The sequence below is a fragment of the Perca flavescens genome, chromosome 2, assembly GCF_004354835.1.
Source record: "Perca flavescens isolate YP-PL-M2 chromosome 2, PFLA_1.0, whole genome shotgun sequence".
In the NCBI taxonomy this organism is placed as follows: Eukaryota; Metazoa; Chordata; class Actinopteri; order Perciformes; family Percidae; genus Perca; species Perca flavescens.
This window is the reverse complement of record NC_041332.1, coordinates 13,349,015-13,376,834: the sequence shown is the minus strand read 5'-3', so window position 1 is coordinate 13,376,834 and position 27,820 is coordinate 13,349,015. Positions and strand designations below refer to the sequence as shown.

At 40.5% G+C, this 27,820-nt stretch overlaps 1 protein-coding gene across 1 annotated transcript; it reads right to left on the bottom strand.

Annotated features, from left to right (window-relative positions):
* Positions 1-739: 739 nt before the first annotated feature.
* On the bottom strand, positions 740-27,776 carry gna12a (guanine nucleotide binding protein (G protein) alpha 12a). Its single transcript, XM_028597485.1, has 6 exons — positions 27,022-27,776; positions 22,144-22,362; positions 5,041-5,091; positions 4,748-4,948; positions 4,251-4,457; positions 740-3,110 (listed from the first exon to the last, which is right to left on the bottom strand). Exons 1-6 carry the CDS (start codon positions 27,337-27,339, stop codon positions 2,949-2,951), a joined length of 1,158 nt encoding a protein of 385 aa, XP_028453286.1. The 5' UTR covers positions 27,340-27,776; the 3' UTR covers positions 740-2,948.
* Positions 27,777-27,820: the final 44 nt, after the last annotated feature.

The following is a 27,820-nucleotide window of genomic DNA, read 5'->3' as shown; positions in this document are numbered from 1 at the left end:
ATACATTACCAGCTAACTCTCAGTGGTGAAATAGGGCTGCAACTAGTAATTATTTCCATTACTGATTAACCTCTTGGTTATTGTTTTTTGGCCACTTTGACGCCTGTACTACGAAGCAAGATTTGGCATTAACGAGGTAACTTCAGGTTCAACCCAGGGTTTTGTGTATCATGACGGTGGATCACTTGTTGGTTAAATCGCCGTGGTAACTTATGCTGAACACCTAGCCTGGTCAGGAGCAGGTTATGTTGGAGATTAGAGATCAACCGGTGAAAAAGCACCGCCTACCGACCAATCAATACTCGATTAATAACGGCGTCACCGTTCTTAGAAGATCAGGTGGAGCTCGGTGCGCGGAGAGAAAGAGATGCGCTCAGAAAAGTTAAAACATTTAGAGACCGACAACCCGTTAACATTCCCTGATGGGTATTTTTATGAAAGATATAGATTTTAAGCGGAGGGAATTACGTATATGCTATTTGTCGGCCTCCTGAGCCGTGCGTTGCCAATGCGCACACATCGGTTTGAATTGTGTTTTTATATTATTTATTTGCTCTCACGATCGCTTACCACTGCCGGGGTTGCAACTGAAATAATAGGCTAAAGCAACGACAGTTTATGGAAAGCAAAAGTGCAATTATGGTCAGATCTTGTGCCTGACTGATGGAAGTGATATTGATAAGAGTTGTGATTTACGCATAACAGCATCGGCTTTTTTGCCAGCTTTCCTTCCTATTTTTGGAAGCAGCGACTTTATTGTGTTTTGCCTGTAAAATTATGTCTGTGTTCTTCATATTTATGCAGCATTATTATAGTTTGCTCCTCTTATGTAAAATAAGCGGCTCTGGTAGATGTTTGCGATTGGTCACGATGTGCAAACACCGCCTTTTATGTGAACGCGCGCGGTGCTGGATTGGGAAACCCTGGGTTGATTGATTGGTTGATAGTTGTGAACCACTGTCGCAACATTGATTTGAACTCTTTAGCTGCTAAATGCTCCACTATGTTCACCAGATGACTGATAACTGTGTCTGTCTTCTGTTTGTTGCTAAGCAGGAAGAGTGAAGTGGGTTTATTAGAGCGTTTTTGCTGAAAGCAGCTGCCAGCGGTTTGAGTGAACCAAGTTGCTGGCCATAACACCAAAACAATGAGCTGAAATGCGCTGTACAGCTGAGGGGATAAGTAGTAATAATTCCCTGTGGGTTCATCACTACAAATGACCACTTTCACAATAAAGACAGTCATTTTTTTCTCTCCATCCAAACATATTTACTAGTCCAGCTTCAAAATGTCAGTAAATAGTGAACACAATTTCTTAGTCTCTAAGTCTTTAAATTACTTGCTTTGCCCAACAAACAGTCCGAAATTCAAACACATTCAATTCACAATGATATAACACAGCAAAAAATAGCAAACCGTCACATTTGAGAAGCTGGAACCAGCAATAAAAGCAATTGATCGACATTTGACTTCTGTGTCAATTGATTAATCAACTAACTGTTGCAGCACTAGACCTAACCAATGGTTTAACTGACTATAAAACAAACTTCATAAAAATGGATGACGATGTGTTTCTATGGTATTAACTTGGTATTAGTGTGATAATAGACTCCTGTCCTGATAAATAAAAATATATACGAGACTCAGTAGAGGAAAGAAACTCATTGTGTATCATATATAAGAGTATATATAATTGTTTATGTTCAATCTGGTTTGTTTTACTTGTTTTGTGCCAATCTTCTAGGACTTCCCACCCTGACTGCTACAGAAGTCCAAAATGGCCGCCGGCAACATGGGAATAAGGTCATTTACAGTTCAACCCTGTCATCCTCTGATGTTACTTTCACGTTCACAGGACAAAGGAGTGAGTAGTGTAACCGCATATGAAAGACTTCTTGTAAAGGGGATGCTTATTATAGTTGAGTCTAGGCTATTGTGGTACTTCTCCTGGGAAGTTGGTGGGAAATAGTAGAAAAGCATAGGGATAGAGATGAACCATAATTCATGCAAGACCAGGAGCTGTGTGTCTTCAAACTAAGAGACTTTAATTTGACCGTCTACTGTTTCTGCTGGAGAGGGAGGAGACGAACAATCTATCTATTGTGCCGGAGAGGAGAGTTATGGGATAAGAGGGATAAGACTTGCTATCTGCAGCTGTTCTCTTGTATGATGGCGAGAGCAGGAGAATAAACACAAGCAGGGGAGGAGACGTAAAGATAGAGAGAAAAGGAAGCACTGGAGAAAACAGGGAGCACAAGAGAGACTCGTCTCTTTCCTCTGTTAAAGTTCATTGACAGGAACACTTGTGCAACCTTATCACGTAACACGGCATATGACCAGTATGAGCCCAAACCCTCACCCTCTCCCCCTCCCTCTGTCACGTGTACATTGGGACGAGGCATTCTTCAGCTCTAAACTTTCTCTCTAAAATCTTTCTGTCTTTCCTCTCTCTCTCTCTCCCTTTCATTTCAGCTGGCAGCCGGCTGATTTTTGTTTAGTGTCAGGGTTGTCATATATATATATATATATATATATATATATATATACACATCTGAGAAAAATCACTTTCAGTGCTCATGTCATGTAGTTGGTGCTTTTCTCTATTTTTTTTCTTCTTCTTTTTTAAAAACAATTTCTCACCTGTTTATGAAGGCGAGAACACTTAAGAGCTACAAGAAGGCGACTGTCTTTCCAGCGTACACACATTTACACAGGTTAAATGCAGGGTCTAGTCCTCTGCGACCCTCACAGGTTCCACAGGGGCCGACGTAGGCCAATGGGTCCAGAGTCACATCAGGGCTCCACAGGTTCAGAGTTCAGTAAAGTCCACTTACTGCTCCAAAGGTCAGTGTTAATATGCACTCGTGGGCAGTAGTGTCCTCCAGGCGTGGATTCATGGCTGGTTTCACAGTTTACAGTCAGAGACGTCGTCGTCTGCAGCGTGAAGGTCACTGCAGCATGATATCTTTGAGGTTTTCCTGCAGGATGGTGTCCTTGACGGCGTGAAAGACAAAGCGGATATTCTCTGTGTCTACTGCAGTGGTGAAGTGGTGGAAGAGTGGCTTCCCACGGTTTCTCCTCTTACGGCTGAACGACTGCACCAGGAATGCCTGGAAGAAGCAGAGCATGGACACTTAAGTAACCAGGTTACAGTCAGCTTTCTACTGTAAGCTGATTTCTTAAACTTATATCTTCGACTCTCTCTTATACGAGAGATGTCTTGGCCTGATAACCAGGTTTATAATCTGGTTTTCTACATGTGCGCATGAGCATGGCAAACACTTCAGACAGAGAAGGGATCACTGTGGGGCAGCAGGATGAAAGGTGAAAAGATTGTTTAAAAGTAGCAATACATCCTCATATTCAGAATAGTTCCATCCAAATACATCCAATAACATCCAAGTAAGTTTATAGAGCTGAACATTGGAATATTTGTCAAATTCAGACCCATTTGCGTTGACAGGAAAAGCTATGCGCTCCCTCAATTCAGAGTCTGTCATTCCTCCTCTCACTGCACTGTCAACCTTTCTTAAACGCACTCCCTATAAAAGTCAGGAAGCCTCGTATTGTATCACTACTACATTAAGAATCAGTAAGAAGTGGAAGCAATGTAATGACCTGGTAAGTGTATACGCATATTTACAGTGAAAGGTTACTAAAGTATAGTGCATATAAAGTAGCGTTAACTGCAAATCACTTATATACAAGACAATCAAGGCAATGACTAATTCAACACAGGTATGTACAACGGACCAGGCATGTAAACTCTTAGACAGCCACAAGGGGCACGTAAAGGGACAGAAAACAGAGTCAGGCTTAGTAACTCTAACAGTGTATAATCTAGTGCAGAGAACACGAATACAAGAATACAACAGCTGTACAGTATTGTGCATCAAGATTCAAATATCATTATGAGAAAGGTTTAACTAATGAGAGCGTTGAGTGTTGAGCCTGTCAATCAAAACCATCTTGGCCCACCATCTTCGTTTCTTTCCATTGGCCTTGAAAAATATCTTTCCCGAAGAGGGATTGGTTATAGAGATTGAGTGCTTCAATGGTGCACTACTTTTTATTTGTATTTTTCAGGTTGAGCACCCAACACTTGCTGTCTTTGTTTGGATTATCTTGATTTCTTATGTGCATGTGAACACACTCAATGAGAGCTTGTGTGTGCATGTGTGTGTGTGTGTGTGTGTGTGTGTGTGTGTGTGTGTGTGTGTGTGTGTGTGTGTGTGTGTGTGTGTGTGTACCTGTACGTCCTCTAGCCTGCGGTGGTCTCCTCTGAACTCTGGAAAGTTCTTGCGGATGTCCACCGTGCAAATCTTTTCCACCAGCAGGTCTGTTTTGTTGAGGAAGAGGATGATGGACACGTTGAGGAAGAGCTTGTTGTTGACGATCGTCTCAAATATATTCATGCTCTCCACCAAACGGTTTGTCCTCCGATCCTCCATCAAGACCTGGAATCACACACACACAATTATCCTTTGGGGGCTTTTTTTCATGTTTTATCTGAGCACCAATTAGGGATTCAGTCATCATCATATGACTGTTGATTTAAACCGGAGCCACGTCTGAGGGAACAATCAAGTTTCCTCAGCCTACCACAAAGAGACCTTTGTGTAAATCTCAAATGTTGTGTCTCTGTGATGTTTCTTTTCCATTTTGTATTTCTAAAAGTCAAGGGAATAATGATCAGACTGACTAACCTCTTACCAACATCAGCGTTACATGGTCAGAAATGGGTTACCTGGTCGTACTCTGACGATGAAACCATGAAGAGTATCGACGTAATCCCGTCGAAACACTGAAACCACTTCTGCCTCTGGGACCTCTGCCCTCCGACGTCCACCATTTTAAAAGGAATCTTTTTGATGACAAAGTCATGCTCGACTATGCCTTTCGTTGCCTTCCTCGCAAACAAAATGTCCTGCTTGCTTGGGATAAAGTTCTGAAAAAGAGAGATACAACATTTTCTCACAAGTTGAAAGAGGTGAAGAAATACAAAGTCCACTTGAGATTTAATGAGTCGCTGTGACTCACCAGTTGACCAATACGATCCAAGTTATCCAGGAAGTATTTGACCGACTCACTCTGTAGGGAAGAAAAGAAAAAAATCCATTACAGACAAAATGCAGCTGAGTCTGTTCCAAAGGCATAAGTAACGTGAGGAAGTATGGACAGTGAGGTTTAACCCATTGTTTCAGTTGATGTTTGTGTGCATCCATGACACCCAGTAAGATATTTGTTTGGCAATTTATTCAGTAATGTCTACGTTTACCAGCTGTTTGTGTAGCAATTTACCAGCAAATTTGTATTTAGTGGCAGCTTTTATCCATCTCGTCTGTGTAGCTGATAGAGTAACATTCCCATAGTAGTTCATGGTGTAATTGTGGAGAGTTGTTAGTCCCACTTGTGAGGTTTAGGTCAGTTAAATATCACAAGTTGCATATGCATAATGCCTATTTGTCTTTTTTAAGATTATTTTTTGGGCATTTAAGGCCTTTAATTCCACAAGACAGATAAGACATAAAAGGGGAGAGAGAAGGGGAATGACATGCAGCAAAGGGCTGCAGGTCGGAGTCCAACCAAAACTATTTGAGGACAAGTAGCCTATTTGAAAAACAATGAATTCCCGTAGATACATGTGGAACTCAAAATGTTAACTCTACCAGTTTTAGTCTGTGCACATGAGACAATTAGTAACATTAACTGTAAAATAAGAAACCAAAGTATATCAGCATGCCATTCGGTCGCACTTTATTTTCCTCTTCCTCAACTTTCATATTGGCAAGTTTTCTATTAGCCTATATACTACAAGTGCATAATAGAATTCCTGAAATTCAGTTATTGATTTTGGTTTTGGTGTGCCACCCAAGTGGCCTATCTAACTGACTAACATCTGGCCTAACCACCAAGAGCCCCATTATAGAGTAATCCACCCAACTTAAGGGAACCAAATAATCAAACTAGAAAATGCATTTCCTGCAGAAAATGCGTGGGAATGCTGAATAGCTGAATTGCTAAAGCTAAACTGGTTGAATAGCTTAAATCCGTAAGAAGAAGTTGAAGTAGTGAAAATAGTTGAAAAAGCAGAAATCGTTTTAATAAGTATGAATTTCATTAAAAAGTTAAAAGTTTATGCTAAACTGAACTGTTTGCTTTAAAGGTTGAATAATGACAACATATGTAGAACATTGTGAGGTCTGAGTAGATTTTCTAACTGATAATGAATCACATATGCAGAAATATGAAACAAATTAATACTGTAATACTGTTAAAGATGAAAGTTGAAAAGGCTGAAAGAAGAAATATTTTTATTATTATCAGATATATACACTGCATAGAACGAAAAAGCATCAATCTAGCTGAGATGAGATGTGAAATATATTAGGTGAAAAGAATGGGTCTGAACAAGAAGAAAGAGAGGAAAGAGATGAGAGAAAGAGAGAAGAAAGGAGAGCAGGAGAGAAGAGACGAGAAGAGAGAGGAGAGAAAGAGAATAAAGAGAGAAGGAGAGAGAGAGGAAAGAGAGGAGAGGAAAAGAAAGACAGCAACTTTGACTAAAATTGACTAAAAAGGCTGAAAGTTTAAAGACTTTGTATTATTATCAGCCATATCCATTGCGTAGAACAAAAAAGCATGACCCTAAAGAGCTGAGAGGTGGATATATTGCCTGAAAAAAAACGGGCTATATACATGGATGAAATCACAAATGACCCTGGAGGGAGAGACAGAAGGAGGAAGGGAGAGAGGGAGTGAAAGAGAGGGAGGGAGAGACAGAGGGAGGGAGACTAAAGGAAGGAAGGAGGGGAACAGAGGAGGGAGGAAGACAGAGAAAAGAGAAAGGAGGGAGGGAGGCATAGAGAAAGAGAGGGAGACAGGAGGGAGGGAGACAGACAGATAAGGAGACAGACAGACAGACAGACAGAAGTGGAACGCAAATGACATAGACTGATGATCATAGATAGTCTAGTTAGTTGACTCCTACAGCAAGCCTGGAGTAATCAGGTAGACTGTCTGTGAAAGGGTTGTCATGGTTACTGAGGGCCTGGGGCCATGTTTATAAACATCTCTTTGATCTGATAACGATCACACCTGGTCTTAATATCTCCTGTAGCACACCGCAGCAATTCAGACACTGAGAGCAAGCTCTCAAACAAAGCCTCGGACTGACAAAACTCTAACTGCTATCAGTCAAATGACGTGATCCTGAGCACCACAAGGCATTTGTGAACGTATTGGTATAAAATTTATGTTGATAAACTTAGAAATGTGGGCATATCAGCGATTTAAAAAAGTGGTTCGCTGTGCCTTTCACTGGGAAATATAAAGGATTTTTAACATGAGAGCGGATGGAGAAATATTTTCAACTCTCGTCATTTGGAAGCTCGCTGAGCCAAAAGTATGAGACGTATCACATAACTGAGCAGATTTTCTGAAACTAGACAAAAATACCTACGTTTTGATGTATCAATTGTGTATGACAAGTAGATATTGTGGGCTTGAGAGCAGTTTATAGACAAGGAACTAAGATAATTTTTTCGAAGCTTCACCCTCTAGCTGTGACATCATCCACTCTAGCAAGCGCAATACAGACTCTGTTTAATCGATAAAATTTCCTGAAATAATCACTAAACTTAAACAGCTTTTTCACAAAAACTGTAAAAGATATCAAACTGAAAAAATAAGTTTGGATAGCTGAATATTTTGTGAACATTTTAAAGTTTGTTTGGCGCCCGTAGGTGAAAGTATGAAGGAGCTGAAACTTTTGGGAGCGGAAGAAGATTTTAAGGAGTTGAATCCTGCTCTCATTCACTTCAATGTTGAAAAAAAGTGTTAAAAAGCTGAATATTTTTAAAAGTATAAATTGTAGAAAAAAAGTTGAAGAAGTCCCATCATTAGCTGAAAAAGCTGAACATTTTAAAAGTTGAATGGTTTAACTAGAAAATGCATTTCCTGCAGAAAATGCGTGGGAATGCTGAATAGCTGAATTGCTAAAGCTAACTGGTTGAATAGCTTAAATCCGTAAGAAGAAGTTGAAGTAGTGAGAATAGTTGAAAAAGTGGAAATTGGTTTAATAAGTATGAATTTCATTTAAAAGTTGAATAACACCACTAATGTATGAAATAATTTATTTTCTAACTGGAATTATGAATAAGTATGGAAGACTTACAAATGCTGCAAGAAACATTGATGAAAATGCAGAAATATGGAACAAATTGTTTGAAAAATCTATATCCATTGCATAGAACAAACTGAGAGACAGAGAGAAAGAGAGGGATAAAGAGAGAAAGAGAGAGAGAGAGGGAGGGAGAGACAGGGAGGGAGAAGGAGGGATGGAGAGAGGAGCGAGAGAGAAAGAGAGGGACAGGGAGAGAGAGCGGGAAAGAGAGAGTGGGGATGAGAGAGAGAGGGAGAGACAAAGAGAGAGAAAGAGAAAGGAAAGAGAGAGGGAGAAGGAGAGAGAGATGGAAAGAGAGAGAGGGATAGAGAGAAGGGGGATAGAGAAGGAGAGAGAGGCAGAGGGAAAGAAAGAAAGAGAGGGGGAGGGAGAGACAGGGAGGGATGGAGAGAGAAGGAGAGAGAGAGAGAGAGATGGACAGGGAGAGATAGAGAGAGGGAAAGAGAGAGAGGGGAGAGAGAGGGGGATGAGAGAGAGAGGGAGAGACAAAGAGAGAGAAAGAGAAGGAAAGAGAGAGTGGAATAGAGAGAGAGAGGGAGAGAGAGAGGGAAAGAGAGGGATATAGAGAAAAAGAGAGAGAGGGGGGAGGGAGAGACAGGGAGGGAGAAGGAGGGATGGAGAGAGAGAGAGAAAAGAGAGAGAGAGACCGGGAGGGAGAGAGGAGAGAGAGAGTCAAAAGAGACAGGGAGAGAGAGAGAGAGAAAGAGAGAGTGACAGAGAGATAGAGAGGGAGAGAGAGACAGACTGAGAGACTGACAGACAATATATTGTAAATAGAACCAATTCTAACATGTTGTTTTTGTTCTATTCCTATCTGTGATTGTAATGAAAAAGTGCTGTGTCATGCTAACAGGAGGAGCAGCAGGTGTTCCTCAAGCTGTAATCAAGCCTTGGCCTTCCTTTGATCTATAATTAGCACACCTGGTAAAGGAGAAACATTGGTATACAGTGAGATCCAGTCTGAGGCCTAGTCCACACGGACACGGGTATTTTTTATAACCGGAGTTTTTTCTCCTCCGTTGTAAAAAAAAAACCCGTCCACACATGCTTGGTTTAAAATAAATCTCCGTCCACATGAAAACGCAAAAACACACTGTCAAGCCATTGCAAAGAATCATCAACAAAGCAGTTAGCGGCGCACAATATGACGTCAAACACAGCGGATAACGGCGCACACTCTGACGTCGCAAGGCAAAAAACCCGGTTATACTGTCCACACGTCAACACTGTAACCGGCGTTCCTGAAAATGCTCACCCTGGCCGGAGTTTTCAAAAATGTTCGGTTACAGGTCCCTGAAACTGCGTTTTCGTGTGGACGGAAGGCCGAACCGCGTAAAAAAAGTCATGGTTATAAAAATACCCGTGTCCGTGTGGACTAGGCCTGAGAAAGCTGATAAAGATCTCTTCAAACAAGCCTTAATAACTCCAGCAGCAACCGTTCACGCTATCCATACAGTGACTTCACCGTGGGAAACAGGAAGCCTTTGTGAACATCACCATCTAAAATTTATGTTGATAAACGTAAAAATGTGGGCATATCAGCAATTTAAGAAAGTGGTTCGTTCAGAGTTTCGCTGGAAAATATGCAGGACGTCTACCATTGCTGCGGATTGAGAAGAATTTGAAACTCTTGTCATTTGGAAGCTTGCTGAGCCCAAAGTATAAGACATATTGCTTAACTACACAGATTTTCTGAAAATAAACAAAAATACCTACGTTTTGATGTATAAATTGTGTATGACAAGTAGATATTGTGGGCGTTAGAGCAATTTATACAGAAGGGACAAAGATAATTTTATTGAAGCTTCACACTCTGAATGATGACATCATCACTCTAAGAAGCCACACACACACTCTGTTTAATCAATAAAAAATCCTGAAAAGATCACTAAACTTAAACGTCTTTTTCACAAAAACTGTAAAAGATATCAAACTGAAAAGATACGTTTGGATAGCTGAATATTTTGTGAACATTTTAAAGTTTGTTTGGCGCCTGTAGGTGAAAGTATGAAGGAGCTGAAACTTTTGGGAGCGGAAGAAGATTTTAAGGAGTTGAAGCTTCCTCTCATTGACTTCAATGTTTAAAAAAAAGTGTTAAAAAGCTGAATATTTTAAAAACTATAAATAGTAGAAAAACGTTGAAGAAGTCCCATCATTAGCTGAAAGAGCTGAACATTTTAAAAGTTGAATGGTTTAAATAGGTGAAAGTATGCTGTAGAACAGCATTCCCCCAAATAGCTGAAAGTATGCAGAAGTTACGGAGAGCCAAAAAACGTACGGAATAAGAAAAATAAAGAACCGAATAACAATATTTGGAATGATATAGAACAGCATTCCCACAATAAAGAACCGAATAACAATAGTTGGAATGCTGTAGAACAGCATTCCCACAATTAAAGTACTTGATCTGATTTTTAGAAAACTTTCATTTCTTGTATTTCTTCCATATTTAATTCACATTCCACGGAAGCTGTCATACTGTGGTTATTACATTACATTTAATAATACATCAATCGATGCCTTCTCCCCAATCAACTACAAAGGACAGAAACAATGTGACCAACCATAATCATATCAGCCTCATTATAATTTTTTGTAACATTCTACTTGTGAAGCTACTCTTATGCACAGGCTTGACCCACAGCAAAGAATTGTGATCTAAATTGACTCAAGTGACATAACTGGATTATAACTGGATCATTGTGTTATATGACCCATGGTTTTATCAGTGTGTTGTCGTATAATCACATTTAGTGTGCTTGTTCGCATTGCCACAAAGAACTACAAAGTCTTTTAAACTGACATTAAAGCTGCACTAATCAATATTTCTATATTAATAATGGATCAATTGGCTATAAGTAATTTGAAAGGGGGTTTCTTGTAGTTACTAACTCAGACCCGACTCTGTAGCTCCCCTCAGATCTAGAGAGCATTTTCTGTCTTTTAGTACATTATTTAGTTTTTTCTGGCCCACAAACTTTTATCAAGCTTGTTTCCAGCAGCAGCGTTTGTTTTAATAAAAAAAAGCTACGATAAACCCGCCGTACCCTGTGTGTCAAGCTGGTCTACATAGTGGAGCATTTAGTAGCTAAAGGGCCAGACATTTCCCTCAGGAGTTGGTGCAGAATGTAAAAGCAGTAAAGTAAAAGCAGAGTGAATATTTGACATATATGAATCGAGTGGGCAGAAACATGACTCCAAAAGAATGCTAGTGTTGCTCCGTGTCTGCCTGATGTGTAAATAGGCAACTGTTCGCAACTTTTATAAGGTGATAATACATCAATGTTTTGTTCTGGTACCCCTGTTAAGTAGTTGTGAAACCCACAAAGACTAGACATCCCACACCATAACAAATATTTCCACCAACGTATACAGATTATTTCAAGTCTTGTAAGTCAGAAACTAGCACATATTGAACGAGAAGTGTACAACACACTGGATGAGGTATACCATAATTTAAGTTGCCTCACAAGGCAGCCACTGAAATCCCTCAAGAACATGAATTTTTGTGACTTTACAAGAACTTTACTTCTAGGACACGATAAAGACAGTCCTGATTCCAGTCATAAAAACATGTTTACAATAATCTTTTTTTATTTGGTGGAACACACTAGCAAATACCTATAAATCATAAATAGTCATTATTTTTGAATTGACGCTGTACAATTTAGATTTTTCAGGCAGCAATTGAATATCAATTAGCAGATTCTTGAAACTTGAGTTGTGTAGTCGCATCACAGTGAACATCAAGTCCGCAACTGTCGTTGAGCTAATTGATTTTCATACTGTTCAAAAATTAATGGAAACCAGTGGACGCCTGAAACAAACAGCAAAGGTACATTCAGTTTTCTAAAGCACAGCCGCATGATTTGCAAAATGTTTTTCTGTGACGTTAAGTGTGTGTGTGGTTTATAGTAAATGGGCTAATACTGATGGCTACACTAATGGGCAACATTAGTTTTACAATTCTTTATATGTTTAAAGCTGAATCTCTCTCTTCCTCTCTCTCTCTCTCTCTCTCTGTCTCTCTCTATTTCTCTCTCTCTCTCTTAGACACACACATTCAACAGGAAACAGCTGTGTGTGTGAAAACAGTGGGGAGAGACATGGGGGAGGGAGGGATTAGCGAATCAGACAGAACCCAGTTACAAAGTCTTTTTAGCACATCACAAACACACACACACATACACTCACACTTGGGCCAAACTACAATTAAACCATTATTCCTCATTAAAAACCAAACTTTGCAGATTTGTGTCTGTCACACGGATTGAACAGAATCAGTAAAAACTCTTCATGTGGCTGTTAAATTACAATCTTTGTCTATCCCTGACATGTCGCATAACAACCAGGAAAAGCGACCCCCATACGGGTGAGATGTGACCCCGTGACCCCCGCCGCTGACCCACAGTGTCACAGCAATAGGAAACACAAAGCCGGGGGACTCTGATTGGTTCAGGTGGACGTGAACAAGAGGAGGGACTGGTCGGAGGGAAAAGCAGGGAGAGGGGAATTCCCGGAGATGAAGGGATACGCAAACCCAGACAGAGACAGAGACACACACGTGAGCATGCCTACACACACACACACACACACACACACACACACACACACACACACACACACACGCACACACACACACAGACACAAAGATCATTTCAACAGACACTTTAACTCAGCAGAATTCATTCAATCAGCAGATATGAACCAGCCTCATGCAGCGGATGCATCAAACTAAATATGAATATAAATTTATTTTATTAGGCCAAGGCAGAGTTTTAGTCCTGTGTAACGATTACATAACAAATATAGGTGTGTGTGTGTGTGTGTGTGAGAGAGAGAGAGAGTGTGTGAGAGTGTGTGTGATTGAGTAAGGCTGGAGGAATGTCTCCATTCATGACTTGTATGGACAGATTAAGGGCTTTATTACAGCAAAGACCTGAATAAGCTCACATTCTGCAGTGTGTGTGTGTGTGTGTGTGTGTGTGTGTGTGTGTGTGTGTGTGTGTGTGTGTGTGTGTGTGGCCACAGGTACAATATATGTATGCCACTTTGTGTTTGTGACTGGGTGTGACACAATGTTTGACCGCTGCAGTCCTGTCACATTGTATTATATATATATTAACTATTAACTCTTTTCATTATTGATTAATCTGATTAATCATTTAGACTTAAAATGTTAGAAAATAGTGACAAATGCCCTTCAAAATAACCAAGAGTCTAAGGTGATGTCTTCAAATTGCTTGTTTTGTCCAACCAACAGTCCAACATTCAAATTGAATTTATCAGAAGCAAATGTTTTTGTTTGTTAAATTATCCAAAGTGCTGAGATTTGAGTTTGGATTCTGATAGCAGATGCACGTCTGCAATTCTCAAAAAAGTCTAACAAAACTCTTGTAGAATCTTTCACTTCCTGTTTAAGAGAAGAGAAAATAGAGGAATGTTAAAGTTATGACTCAAACTGTCTGTTGTAAACATCTATCAGTTTACAGACAGACCTCCTGGTTCAACTTTGACCTACTGTGCTTGCTGCATGCACACAGTTTGTATACTGGTTTAGATTATCTGGCAAAAACGTGTTTCTTCACCAGATGCACTTTGTTCTGCTGATGTTGTGTTGCCAGAGAACACTGTTGTCAAAACCGATAGAAATTATGGCAAAAACTATGAAAATGAGACTCAAGATCTAACAAAACCAGAAATATTCTATAATTCTTTCTTAATAATGTGATATTTCATATTTGGTTGTTATGGGAACAATGTTCAGTCCATTACACCCATAATCACACACTCACACACATGAGGATGCTAGAAAAGTAAAGAACGGTAGAACGGGAAACACAACACCCAACCCAGATGTGGGGATACACAGAAAAATACTTTTCTATTCTGTAAACACTTGTAGAGGAAGTTACATATTGTACGTAACAGAGACAATGTTAACTCATGATGAAGTACAGCAGCAGCAGAGATGTGTTTCAGCATTTATAGCCTATTTACATCTTTGTGGGGCTTCAAAGTTCCCTATACAGTATACGATACATTCTTAACTCATACCTCCTTTACTCAGGATGTCTGTGCTGCTGGAGACAACAGCAACAGTTTACCGTCACAGTGTGATATACAGCCTTGTTTTTTTGTCAAGCAGAAGAGGTTTCTGTGTTTATGTCCTATATCAAACTGTGTGTTATCTGGGTGTGGTGGGAACACAGAACAAGTAAACAAAACCCTTGCATGTGCGTTCGTCTTGTTTTTCTCTCACTATCTCCACTTCTCCTTCACTGCTCTTCTCGACTTTCCACTCCCTCTATTTCTTCCTCTCATTAGACTCTCTCTCTCTCTCTCTCTCTCTCTCTCTCTCTCTCTCTCTTTCCTCCCTCTCCCCGTAAGCCTGTGGCTCAGCTCCAGCCATGCCTGGGAAAAGCTGACTGTGGTATCCCCGGGAAAACCTCTCAGAGAGTGGAGAGAAGGGGGGAGGTGGAAAGCGTCTAAGTCAGCACATTTACTCCACAGTAGACATTCTGGTTTGTCTTTCCTTGAAAAAGATAAGGTGGCAGGTATTCTATATTTCTCTTATTGTCAACAAATCACACAAGAAGACCATGCCAACAATCCGTTAGCATGTCTCAATACTTTCCAGTTCCCCTACCCTGTCTGTGACACTCCCCAATCACATTTGATCCTACTAGGGGTGTGACGAGACACTCAGCTCACGAGACGAGACGATACACAAGATTGGGTTCACGAGAACGAAAAGAAAACTTAAACGACGAAATATGACACAAAATGAAACTCAAATTGCTTCTCTCCTGTATAACTAAACTCTTCAGACCTAATAACTGCGGCATTTCCACTGGGAATCCAAAATGCTGCCACACAATGATTTAAAAGTGGCAGGTAGGGTTGGGTACCGTTCACATTTTTTTACGGTACTTTCCTCCTGTAATAACAAAAAATATATTTCAGTTGTAAAAATAATTTCAAACCTATTTATCCTATTTAGTTAGAACATTTTGTTATTTATTTAGAACATTTTACACACCACACAAATTAAAACACCTCCCTTTCCCCTCCCAAACCTGTTCCTACAACCTATTAAATCAAATAATAATTAATTTCTTACACTGCACTGTAACTTTAAGAATAGATAGAGGTTATTTTCATGACCTTTTTTAATTGCTTTTTAATGTTTTATGTAAAGCACTTTGAATTGCCTTGTTGCTGAAATATGCTGTAGAAATAAAGGTGCCTTGCCTCGCCCTACAACCTAACAAGGCTCAAAATAGCACCACACGGTCACGACCAGTGGAAGGACAAACGCCGTGCAACCTGTAACCAGTAACATAGCTCAAGCGTGGCGTTCGTCATTCTGCTGGTCGTGACTGTTTTCCCAAGATGGCTGTATATGTGAACGGTACTTTCTTTCTAAACTATCTTTTTGATAAACTGTCTGTACACTTACAAAGTTTTCAGTGCTTCGGTTTACATGTAGGGACCCTCGTTATGCTACCGTGGAAGTGTTGTGCTATTTTGAGCCTTGTTACTGGTATAGAAATAGCGATTTCTTTTGACTTTACCCGTGCCACGACGACTAGCGTTTTAAGCTAATTAGCGGTTTGCGATAAAACTGGTCACATTCGATTAGCATGAAAACATATCCCAGAGAATGATTTTCTCGGTACACGTGTTATTAACCCCTAGGTTCATTTTGCGCCGGATTTGTCCTTTAACCTCTTAACGCCGACTGTCGCTAATTTGCATCAAACCCCTTCCATTCCGACTGCAGGCGAGATAGCGTGTGTATTCCCCCAATGCCGGTTTGTTTACGTTCGATACATACCGAGGAACCTTTTGCACGCACTGGTTTCTTGTAGGACCGGTCGGAGTGCGAACTACATCAAGTTTACGGAAGCGAAATTAACCCTAACCCTAAACCCTAACCCTAAAAAGACTACTGTCAATGTTAGGGAGTAAGAGAATGTTTTCTTTCTTGCTGTTGTCAAGATAAATTTATTTGTCAATTACTTTGTGACATGAATAAAATCTACATATCTGAGATGGGAAAATGTGTTTTATTAATTTTACCATTTTGTAAAGAATTTTACCATGAATGCCTGTTGTCGCTAATTTGCATCATACCTAAATTTATATCTATTCTATATGCTATAGACAAATTAACAATCTCAACTTAATTTAGCATCAGCTTGGAGCCAAAAACACACATAATAAATTTTTTTATATAATTGTGAATAAATTCAGGCGTCACGGGGTTAAAGGTCCCATGGCATGATAATTTCACTTTATGAGGTTTTTTAACATTAATATGCGTTCCCCCAGCCTGCCTATGGTCCCCCAGTGGCTAGAAAATGGTGATAGGTGTAAACCGAGCCCTGGGTATCCTGCTCTGCCTTTGAGAAAATGAAAGCTCAGATGGGCCAATCTGGAATCTTCTTATGAGGTCATAAGGAGGAAGGTTACCTCCCCTTCCTCTGCTTTGCCCGCCCAGAGAATTTGGCCCACCCATGAGAGAGAGAGAGAGAGAGAGACATCGTGGCTTTCAAACGAGCAAAGTGGCAGTTGGTCAAGGCCACACCCCCACCCTCCACCTTGCCCCCCCTCTCTCCTCCTCAATAGCTACAGACACAGAAATGGCACATCCTAAGGAAAGCTCATTGTGGGACAGGCTCTAGTGGCTGTAATTCTGCACCAAGGTTGAATTTTGGGAAAGAGACTTTAGATACAGTATTAGGGGACCACTAAGACCTATATAAAAGCATCCAAAGAGCCCCATGACATGGGACCTTTAAGTGCAACAGCTGGTTAGGAGCTGCTGCTTATCACGATATTCCCTTGTTTTGCTGCTACAACAGAGGTGGTGAGAGCATAATTAGCATGACTCTTTAGTCAATAATGCCATTATTTAGAAAACAAGACCCAGCTTGAAAAAGACAAACATGTTCCTTAAATACAGCAGGATGGTGTATTTGGAATTGACTCAAAGTAAACATCTGTGGCGAATGTCACCCAGTGCAACAGTGTGGCTCATTGATGTGTTTTTAATAGTTTTGGGGCAATAATGGAGATCTATAGCACATAGGAATAAGATATATCAGGCTTTTGATACATAGACTATAATACTTGACAATACTTGTTCAGTCTCTTGTTGGTTTTAGTCTTTTCATGAAATGTTGACAGTAAGACAAATACAGAATATCACCAGCCTTATCAATTAAGCCTGAACAGTGTCTGCGAGCAGCCAGCGCAGCTGTACAGCGCAGGCTTTATCATAAGGCGACTCCAGATAAGACAAGGCAGTCTGACTTAAAGCTGTGCACTGACATCTCACACACACTTACAGTATGTTAAGTGAGACGGAGACGGAAGTGGCTTCTGTCTGACTCCAGATAGTGTTGTCACAGATAAATGTGTAACAAGGTAAAAGGTCAACCGTTACAGCTCTGAACAGAAAATAGAGCTGCTGCGTCACTTCAAAACAGTACAAAGTAAACTAGCTGCTATGGCCAATACAAACTGCACTGACAACAAGACCAGCTGGTGATGCCGACGCACTGAGACATTCGCTATGTTGACAATATGGTTAATGATCATTCGTGACATTCTGTTGAAACATTATGTGTCATTAGCAGTCTGTCTGACACTTATAGAGTTAGTTGTTAAACCAAGTGGTTCTCCAGCTGCTCTGTTGTACACAAATTGATCTTTAAACTACAGTAAGTAGCAGCTTTAAACAAGTCTCTGTTTGTTTGGTTCTAGACGTAGATGGACATTTTTTATATGTAATAATTAAGCATTTCAATATTTCTTTAAACATTGCAACAAGTTGCAAACTCAACATTGACATTATCATTTGAAGTACTGTTTTTGGCCAATATTTAAGTATTTTTTTAGATCTGTTTTTGGTTTCCACCAACTCCTGAGAGAAATATCTGACTTTTTAGCTGCTAAATGCTCCACTATGTACAACACATAGTTGCTTACTTTGTCTGCTGTTTGGTGCTCGGCAGACAGTGTGCAGTGAGTTTTTAGAGCCTAGTGGTCAAAAAGAACCAAAAACAGTAAACATTACAAGCTGTAAAACCATAACAATGAGCCGATAATTCTCTGTGGATTTGTCACAGTCATTTGATTCCATCACAAAATATTGATTAGACCAGCTTTAAGGCTAAGATTTAATGATATGATATGATCAGATATGCTTGTCTTATTGGCCTAAGTAATCTCTATGTGTACATATACATGTACATAGACAAATTGGCAATACAGCATAGACAAGCTCTATGGAAAGCTTTGCCTCATGTTTTAAGAGTGGCGACCTCTGTTAATTTCTTTAAAAAGCAACTAAAGACTTTTGTATTTAACTATGATTTACAGTGATTTATTGTGCTTTTTATGATTATCAATATGTTTTAATGTATTTATTTATCTGGCCTGTGAAGCACTTTGTGACTCTGTCTGTGATAAGTGGTATATAAATAAACTTTACTTACTTACTTACTCTCATCCACCCAACTGACATCAAATTAAATCATCCTATCTAATATTAAATTGCCCGAAATGTTGTTCTGCATAACTAAAATTAAAATCATATCACCTTATGATGTCTGTTGATGATGATTTTGAGGTTTTCAAATCATCAAAACTGAAAATGTACTGCAACTCACTCTGATATTTGTGTAAGTAAAGGTGCCATTTTATCAAATCCTGCTTTAAAGATACTTTGTGGTTTTTTCACACAAAAAATACTGCCTTATTTTCCATCTATTCAATGTGACTAGCAGCAAAACGAGGATCAGTGGTGTGTGCAACCCACTAGTTGTGATCAGTGTGTGTTTAATATATTAGGGTTAAAAGGTAAAAGAATTACACTGCAATCTACGAGCCGTTTCAGATTGTGTTCAGTGCAGCGTAGCGTGGCAGATGAAACTCCACAGGGCTCCACTTCACTGGCTCCATTTCCAGTCAAGAGAAAAATAAAATGGAAAGTCTCCAAACACAAAAACATGGGCGAGGTAAGTTACGCAGAAAAACAATAAATACTTCCACAGGCTGCGCTCGGTGCAGTGCTCCTCCACTGTGACTTCGTTCTATAGTTGACAGGTAAGAAACATTTCTGATATTATCCAGTAACTTCCTCTGAAGTTTTGAGCATGTCAGTAAGTATTAGCTTTGTTACTCCTGGCTGTGGTAAATCAGTTACTGTGCAGATGTCTGCGACTCTAGACTGCTGATGTCACTGAAGTGATATGGAAATATTTATGGAACTGGGGGGGAACAAAACCAGTTAACACACACAGTGCAAGGTTTTTTATTAAAGGCTATTTTTTGGCATTATTCCTCAATTTGACAGCTCACAGTAGAGTGAGACAGAAATAATGCAGAGGGATGATAGGTAACAAGAGATCCTGAGCTGTATTCAGTTCCCAGATGTTGTGATTCTTGCTCCAAAGAAAAAAGGTTGGCTTTTTTTTACTACGTTGCCACCACATCGACAAAGAAAAGGCCGTATTACATTTTCCCACTGATGAATAAGTCCTGATTAGTCATCGGATGATCTTTGACAACTGAGACACATTACATGCAAAGCATCAGGTCAGCCGGTGAGTAATCTATGACTGATCATGACTCCTGGTCAGTGAATAAAGTCAAGGCTGGTTTTGATTGCAGACACTAATGGGTGGTGATGGCGCAGTGGATATTACACATGCATTTGGTGTGGGAGATCTGGGTTCAATTCACATAGTGATACATCAACCAATGTGTCCCTGAGCAAGACACTTAACCCATACTTGCTCCAGAGGCATGTGGCCTCTGACATATAGCACATATAGCAATTGTAAGTCGCTTTGGATAAAAACGTCAGCTAAATGACATGTAATGAAATAATGTAAGTAATGGGAGGATTAAGAGTAATAGCTTAATATTTCATGAGTTTGGGATGTGCTATGGAGAGTGATCGGATACCTCAGACTGCTGCATGAGAAATGTAAGGACTTTTTAAAGGTTTTTAAGGATTGTTTGATGTATTGTTAGTTATCAGTGTCAATGCAAGTTTTATCATTTATCATTCTTGGATGTGAGACTGAATTATACAAAAAAGACAATTTTTGAGGGAAGTATATCTTTCAACTGTCACAGTAATCCATCCTTAACAAGCAGCCATCATTGAAAAACTCTCTCTGTGCCGCCAAACATTGTTCAAACCTGCTGAGCTTTGTTAGAAAAACTACTGTAGGATCCTAGAATGTCTAAACCAGCGGTTCTCAAAGTGTGGGGCGTGCCCCACTGGTGGGGAATAGAGACATGACAGGTGGGGCGCGCCAAACGGGAGTCTCCCGCATATTGATAGCGGCTCCTTGACGCCCGCAAATGAGATCCAATCTCCCGGAATCTGGAGCAAGACCTCCACTAGACCAGGACTGTATGGCTGCAGCCTGGAGCGTCCCATGTCATGCCGACCCGTCTCATGCCGACCCGCCTGGTGCCGTCCCGAGCATCGACTTATCAAAATAAAAGCCGGCGTCTGGAATAAAATACTTTAAAATATTTTACTACTTTAATACTTTATTACCAATACATATAATTCTTGAGCGACAGATGCCAAAAAAATCCACAGCCATCTCTATGAAAAAGCTTAACGTGGTTTAATGTACCTCAACGATCAATGATCACCAAATTTATCATGGCCATATTGTAATGAACACTTAGGCCTGTCAAAAGAACTAAACCGAAATCCAACGATTATAACTTATCTCACATTAACATTTTCTTCTTTATTGGCGCCTATGGCGAGGAAAAAGTTGTGAGCTTTCTCATATTGCTCCTCATAACCACTGAAAACTGTCAAAAAATCTAACCAGAAATGTGGTGATTGATGGTTGTTTAGTTACATTAAACCACGTTAAGCTTTTTTATGTTAGGACTTATAAAGCCCATGAGAACCGCTCCGCTGCCCTGCTGAAAATGTGAAGCAGAAACGAGTCAGATGTCAGATAACGTCCACAATAATAGGACTTTGGGTTTGATTTTTTTCACAGTTTTCAGTGGTTATGAGGAGCAATATGAGAGAGAAATTTGCTCATCATTGATCATTGTTTACGTACATTAAACCACGTTTTTATTCATTAGTAAGCTACAGGACAGCGTCTTTCAAACATGACCTGCGCGTATTTTTGACCCTCTGAATTTACCGTTGGATACGCCTCGGCATGATACGGGGCGGTTTAGGACGCTCCGGGCTGCAGCCATACCCGCCTCCACTAGACTACAGTGTGTGTGTGTGTGTGTGTGTGTGTGTGTGTGTGTGTGTGTGTGTGTGACTATAAATGCAGCGCATGTGAGAGCAAACCGTCCTTATAGCTGTGTGTTGCCGCTTATTAGACCGATCACCCCCGAAATTGTGCAATGCAAAACAGGCTCATTGCTTAATGGATTTCTGTTCTTTTCTTTTTTTAACAGATTGCAAAGTGGCACTTTTATTTCTTTTCTATTTTTGAACTTGATACAAATTTTGACACAGCTGCACTTTTATTTTCTTTATTTTTGAATTTGCTGTTATTTGATGCAGATAGTTAGTTGTGTTTCGATACAAACTTGTTACTTCAATAAAGTGGACCATTTTAAGCTTGTTGCGTATTTCATTACCATTGTGTTGGGGCGATGGGTGGGGCTTGAAAATTCCCCCTTGTCCAAAGTGGGGAATGACCGAAAAAGTTTGAGAACCACTTTTCTAAACATTCCGAATATGTCAATCTGAATTTTGGGGAAGTGTGTAAAATTGATGCACAAGACATGCACAAATATTTCCATTTGCTGGAATAGTGCAGCAGTGTAAACATCATATATCCTCAACAAAGACTTGGAACAAACTGACTTACAACCTTGTAGCTACTTCAGGGGAAATAAAAGGAGGCCAGTGTATGTTACATGGCTAATTTACTCACCAGTTGGAACTCAGAGCGTCGTGCGTAGGCCTCCTGTATGCCGGCGTCTGCCCAGAGCGCGCTCAGTGCCATCACGTACAGCTGAAACTCACTGGGCTCGACCCCCGAGCCGCCCACGCGTCCCTCCCACGACATCACCAGCATGCCCTGCTTCTCGTTCTCGCAGCTCTGCCAGCTGATGCCTAGCTTGTCCCGGGCATCCACCAGCACACGCATGCCCTGCACAAACACACAATCGGTGCAAATACATGAGCCTGAATGTGGTGAAGTAGTGTAACAGCTGCATTTTTCTAATGTCAGCATTTTTGTACAAATATTTCCTGACCACATAGAGAGAAAAAAAGGCTCATACTGCATGTGCTGCTTCCTGGCAAGAACGTCAACACAGAGTCTAGGGTTACTGGTAAACATGGAGTAACTTCAACAGTTCAGCGCATGTGTCCAACACACACACACATTCAAACATATGCATGTGTGGTTGTTGGTGGTTTTCTGAAGAGAACCATGTGGACTGATCTGTGTGGGAGGTCTCCTGCTGAGTGATCAAACTAACCAACACACAGAGACTCAGTGTTTTGTGTCTGTGTCTCCTTTTCTCTATTTATATATTTTTATTACACTTTTTTTAATCAACTCATTTTAGTTGTTCCAATTCTGCATTTCATGATGTGTTTGGCAATAAATTTGGTTAAATCTATTTTGTGATTATTTTTAACTTCATTTATTTAGTCCATTTTGTTGCTTGTTTATTCATAAGATCTTTTTCTTTGCTTATATCTTAATGGCTTAATCTTTGACTCCAATGTGAAGCATATTTCCCAGCATCCTAAAGTTCAGAATCTGCTGTATTATTTAAGCCTGTTTTCTTGATTTATTTATTGAAACAACAGAGGAATCGGCAGCAAACAGTATCAGTGAACTACGAAGCGTTTCAAAGGTCACAGTGGGTTAAGGGATGTGAGTATATGTGTGTGTCAATGAGTCATGACCACCTAACTCTTGTGCAATAGTCAAGTCTACTTAAGTTTATTTACACAGCTTAATATTGCATTCAATGGGGCTTTACAGGCCCACAACAAGAACAGCTGCCAACCCAGCTCAAATCCTCTAAAGGAAAAAAATCTGGAAGAAATCTCAGACAAGGAAGTTCAAAGAGAGATACCCCCTCCTAAGATACATGGGTGTGCAACAGGAGGTGTGGGTATGAAAAAGGCAAGTACAAAAACATAAAAATATATATAGTAGGATGTGACAGTTTGTAGAAGTCATCACTAATGCAGCTACTATGTGTGTGCGTGTGTATGTGTGTGTGTGTCTTTGTGTGTTTAACACAAAGACACACATGCAACCGTAATCTGACACGACATGCAGATCGAACAGCAGCATGTTGGCGGAGAGTCACTGTGAGTGAGCTTTGAGTCACATCCATTTTCTTATGTCTGTAAGCCAACTTGAACCTTACCAATATACTAATCTGTGTACTTGTGGCATAATCCCATACAGCATTGTCTGTCTCTCTTCCTGTATGCCCGCATGTTTATCTACCTTGTCTCAATTCAGCATGTCTGCATTTCTACAACAAATAATCAAAACTATAACAAGTTGGAACATACCGGGCTCAATTCCAGTCTTGGGACCTGTGTTGCATGTCATAACCTTCTCGTTCCCCTATTTCCAGTCTCTACCTTTACACTGTCAAATAAAGGTGAAAATGCACACACACACACACACACACACACACACACAAAAATCTTGAAAAACCATAACATATTGACCAGGTCGGGCCTGTTTCGAAGGCCCCAAATGGATAGCAAGAAATGCTGCCTTGTTTTTCCCAAATTTGGAGGACAATACCAAAGTACCCTTCCCATACTGTAATGTGAGCTGGTCATTCTATTATTATGCCCACTTTGTGTTTAGTAGATATTTGCATTCAGGTTGTCATCATTCCCTAAAATTATGTCTCTTGAACTTGCAGACTGACGAAAAAAAAAAAAACGGAACATAAACTGTTCTTGTTCTTCTTTTCTCTTTCTGGATATGCTGCTTTAGAGATACATGGGCGTTATATAGTAGATGTGAGAGAGAGAGTCATAGTGAGAGAAACAAAGTGTCTGCCCTTTGCTTTCTGACCACGGTGGGAAATCTGTAGCAGGAAAACTTAACCCTCTCCTTGATTTTATGTTATCTATGGAGAAGGAGAACCAGGAAATAAGTAAGGGGAAATACAACACTACCAAGCCACGGCTGAGCGACGCGTAATTACATTTTTCGATAGGTGCACATCAGGCATCGGCGTAGGGTCATCTCTCCACGTACCTATGTACGTAGCCACGGCGTAGAATTAAAGAGACAAAAGACCAGCTCTTGGTAATGGTCTTATGTGTCAGTGGCCCTCAGTAGTATCCCACTACATGGAACTTGTTTCCTCACAGTCATGCTGTGGTCAATGGTATTATTAGCAGTCGCCTACAGTGGCATCTGGCTGGGCCTTAAAAAAAAGAAGAAGCTCTGTTTCATTTATCACTATTGTGTAATTAAGTAGCTCCCTTCCTGCATTCATGTTTTCCGCCCCATCAGCTGCACTGCCCTTCTCCGGCTATCTGCTGCGCCCCAACAATCCACTCCCCGCTGTACAGTAGACACCAAAAACTGTCAAAATACAGCTAAAGGAAGGTAGCCAGTGCCTCTTCCCCCTGCCCGTTAACAAACAAGCATTACCGTAAGTAACTTCTTCAATCCGTACAATTCAATGAGTACAAACAGTGCTGAAACCCACAGAAGTTTATTTAATATTCTAGTTGTGACCCCAAAGTTTACAAAGATGCCAAATATGCTGAGTTTTGGGGGATTCAATGGGCTAAACTAATAAATAATGTATCATGTGAAACTGACAGTGTTGAATAAGACAATTTCTTCCAACCTTAAAGCTACATTAACTTCAAAAACCTGTCAACTTGCATTACGGTACCTCCCTTGTTTGATTAGTGAATGGGAAAGCACTTGGTTAAGGAGTAATGAAAGACAATCAGAAAAATTGAGATAAAATCAAATAAAAACTGCTTCATGAAAGACTCCAAACCATCATGTGCTCAATTTAGAAAGTGGAGAAAACTAACGATTCGTTATCGTTGTTGTTTATGTTCTGTTCTATCCAAGAGGTACAGCTAAATAAGTGGATACTGGAGTTGTTCAGCAATCCTACACTTGTTGATGAAGCGTGACAGGGTTACATTAGGACCAGTTGTTTTTGAGTTTCACTTTAATTTGTGAGAAATAAGTAAATCCACTTTGACAAGGATTAGCCCAGATATTTATCCGTTACTGGAGGTATAATTACTGAGATTAAAAGAGCAGGACCACACCTGAACTCCACCTCTACGTTATTTATTTTTATAAGCCTAATTGTGCTACACACCTGTGTGTTCTCTTTCAGCTTTATCCCTCCTTAACTTCACGCTTTGTTCTCTCATTAGGTTCCCATGAAGGGAGGGTGTCCTCTACACCTGACAAGTGAGGCTGAGCCACACTACTGATCAGGTAACATCCCACTTAATACGAAAAGGGAATCATGTCAGTTTATGGTGTCATGAATTACTGGGAATGATGCCCTATGGTAAATGTAGTATTATTTAAGCCTTTACTGGGAAATTGTGATGGACACTTTTCACTATTTTCAGATATTTTAATAGTCCAAAGAAGTACAGATTAGTAAAAAAACTAATCAACCACTTAGTCAGTAATGGAAATGACCATGTGATTGCTGTTTGCTGCTTTTCTCTCCTTGTTTATACTTTTGGGTTTTGGACTGTCGGTGGGACACAACAAGTACTTTTAATTTTAGTCTTTTGTTGTTTCATAAAATAGAGGGCCAATGAATAGTGCAGGGTGGGTCACGGGATTACAGGCATGTAGTATCATGCTGCATTGGAGAAGACGCCAGTCATGCAATTTTTGCCTCTCCTGTGCCCTGCTACACATCATGCATTGTGTGTTTTTCAGGAGGTTAACTGGTGGTGAAATGTGTGTATGTGGGTGGGGGGGGTCCTGTTCATGCTGTGGCCCAAGACAGCGGCGTCACTGTATGCTGGTATTCAGGGGAGGGTATTGTATACCGCCTCAGCTGTGTGGAAGTAACTGGCTCTTATCCTTGTCTATAGGCTGTGTGGCACTCAGGGCGGATGTGCTCATCCCTCAGGAATAGTCTGGTATTGTTAGCTGGTGAAGGAGGCCCAGCCATGACAGCAAACAAAGGGACAGCGCACACACACACACACACACACACACACACACACACACACACACACACACACACACACACACACTTCAAGATAAAAATATGTACTATGTCAACAAACCTCTGAGTGTTTGCGTAAGTGCCGTATGTGTGTGTGAGCCTCAACTGTGGGATGAAAATGTCATTATTAAGGCTGCAAATAAGGATTATTTATACTACTGATTAATCTGCTGATTATTTTCTTGATTAATCAACAATCGTTTGGTGTATAAAATGTTATAAAATGGTGATGTCTCCTTAAAAGAAATGACGATGAATAATTAATTAATTGATTAATTGTTTCAACTCTAGTCGATATATCTCTAAAGACTGATTAATCGAGTGTAATCTTTCAGCTCTGGTCTCCTAATGTCAGTTTCTCACACATCCTTGAGTTTACCTTTACTTATTTAACATGTTTTGACAGGCTTTATAGGCTACTTAAGGAGAGGTCTCAACAAACTAAAATAATCTATACATTTTAAACAAAAAGACAAAAGTAGGAGATGACAACACTGATTATAAATGTGGTGGTTTAAACTTTGGACTCAAGGTTTTAAAGTTTGCCTGAAAGCCACGAGCTATTTATTTTCTATTCTTACCTTCAGTATATTCTCATAGATAGTGTCCCGGAAATCCAGAAGTGCTTTTTTATCAAACTGTTGTCCGTTTATGATGCGCATCTGTTTGAGGAATGTGGACTTTCCACTCTCCCCGGCCCCGAGCAGGAGAATCTTCACCAGCCGGCGAACGGCTCTCCTCTCCCGGGCAAGCATCGCGTCTATCTCCCGGCTCCTGCGCCGCGCCTCCCGCTCCTGCGCCGCGTCCTTCTCCCGGCTCCCCTCCTTGCTGCTCCCCGGGTCCCGGCTGGCCTCCGCCGGGAGCAGGCAGCGGCTCAGGGTGCGGACCACTCCCGACATGGCGAGTCGTGGGAAAAGTTCACCGAAACTTCAGTGGGAAAATGTTCATTATAGGATGCGACCTCTGGGGTGGAAATGACCCAGTCCTCTTACATCCACCTGATAAATAATAGGGTTACAGCGGATAATGAAATATAGTCTACATTTAGATTTAAAAGGTGACGCTGTTATCTAGTCTCCAGCCGGCAGACAACCCGTGTCCATCTTGGTTAGACCGCGCCATCAACAAAAGTCAATCCGGATAGAGAAGAAACAAAGCCGGCAAATGTTCCGAAAAATGTGTAAAGGTCTGAGTCCGTCCTGGACTGAAAAAAAGATCTAAAGTTGATCAGAAGTCGGTCTGTTCATTCGAAGCCAAACAACATTGAGAAGACACACACATACACGGTGGTGGGGGGGCGGGGGGGACAGCCTATCCACACTCTCTATTCAGCCAGCGGTTTGTGAACTTGGGCAGCGGAGTGAGAGCAGCTCAGGGCGG

Coding starts and splice junctions, on each gene's coding strand:
- gna12a (XM_028597485.1), bottom strand. CDS start 27,339: ATGTCGGGAGTGGTCCGCACCCTGAGCCGCTGCCTGCTCCCGGCGGAG. Junction 4,949..5,040: donor TGGATCGTATTGGTCAACTG/GTGAGTCACAGC, acceptor TCTCTTTTTCAG/AACTTTATCCCAAGCAAGCA. Junction 4,458..4,747: donor CATCGTCAGAGTACGACCAG/GTAACCCATTTC, acceptor GTGTGATTCCAG/GTCTTGATGGAGGATCGGAG.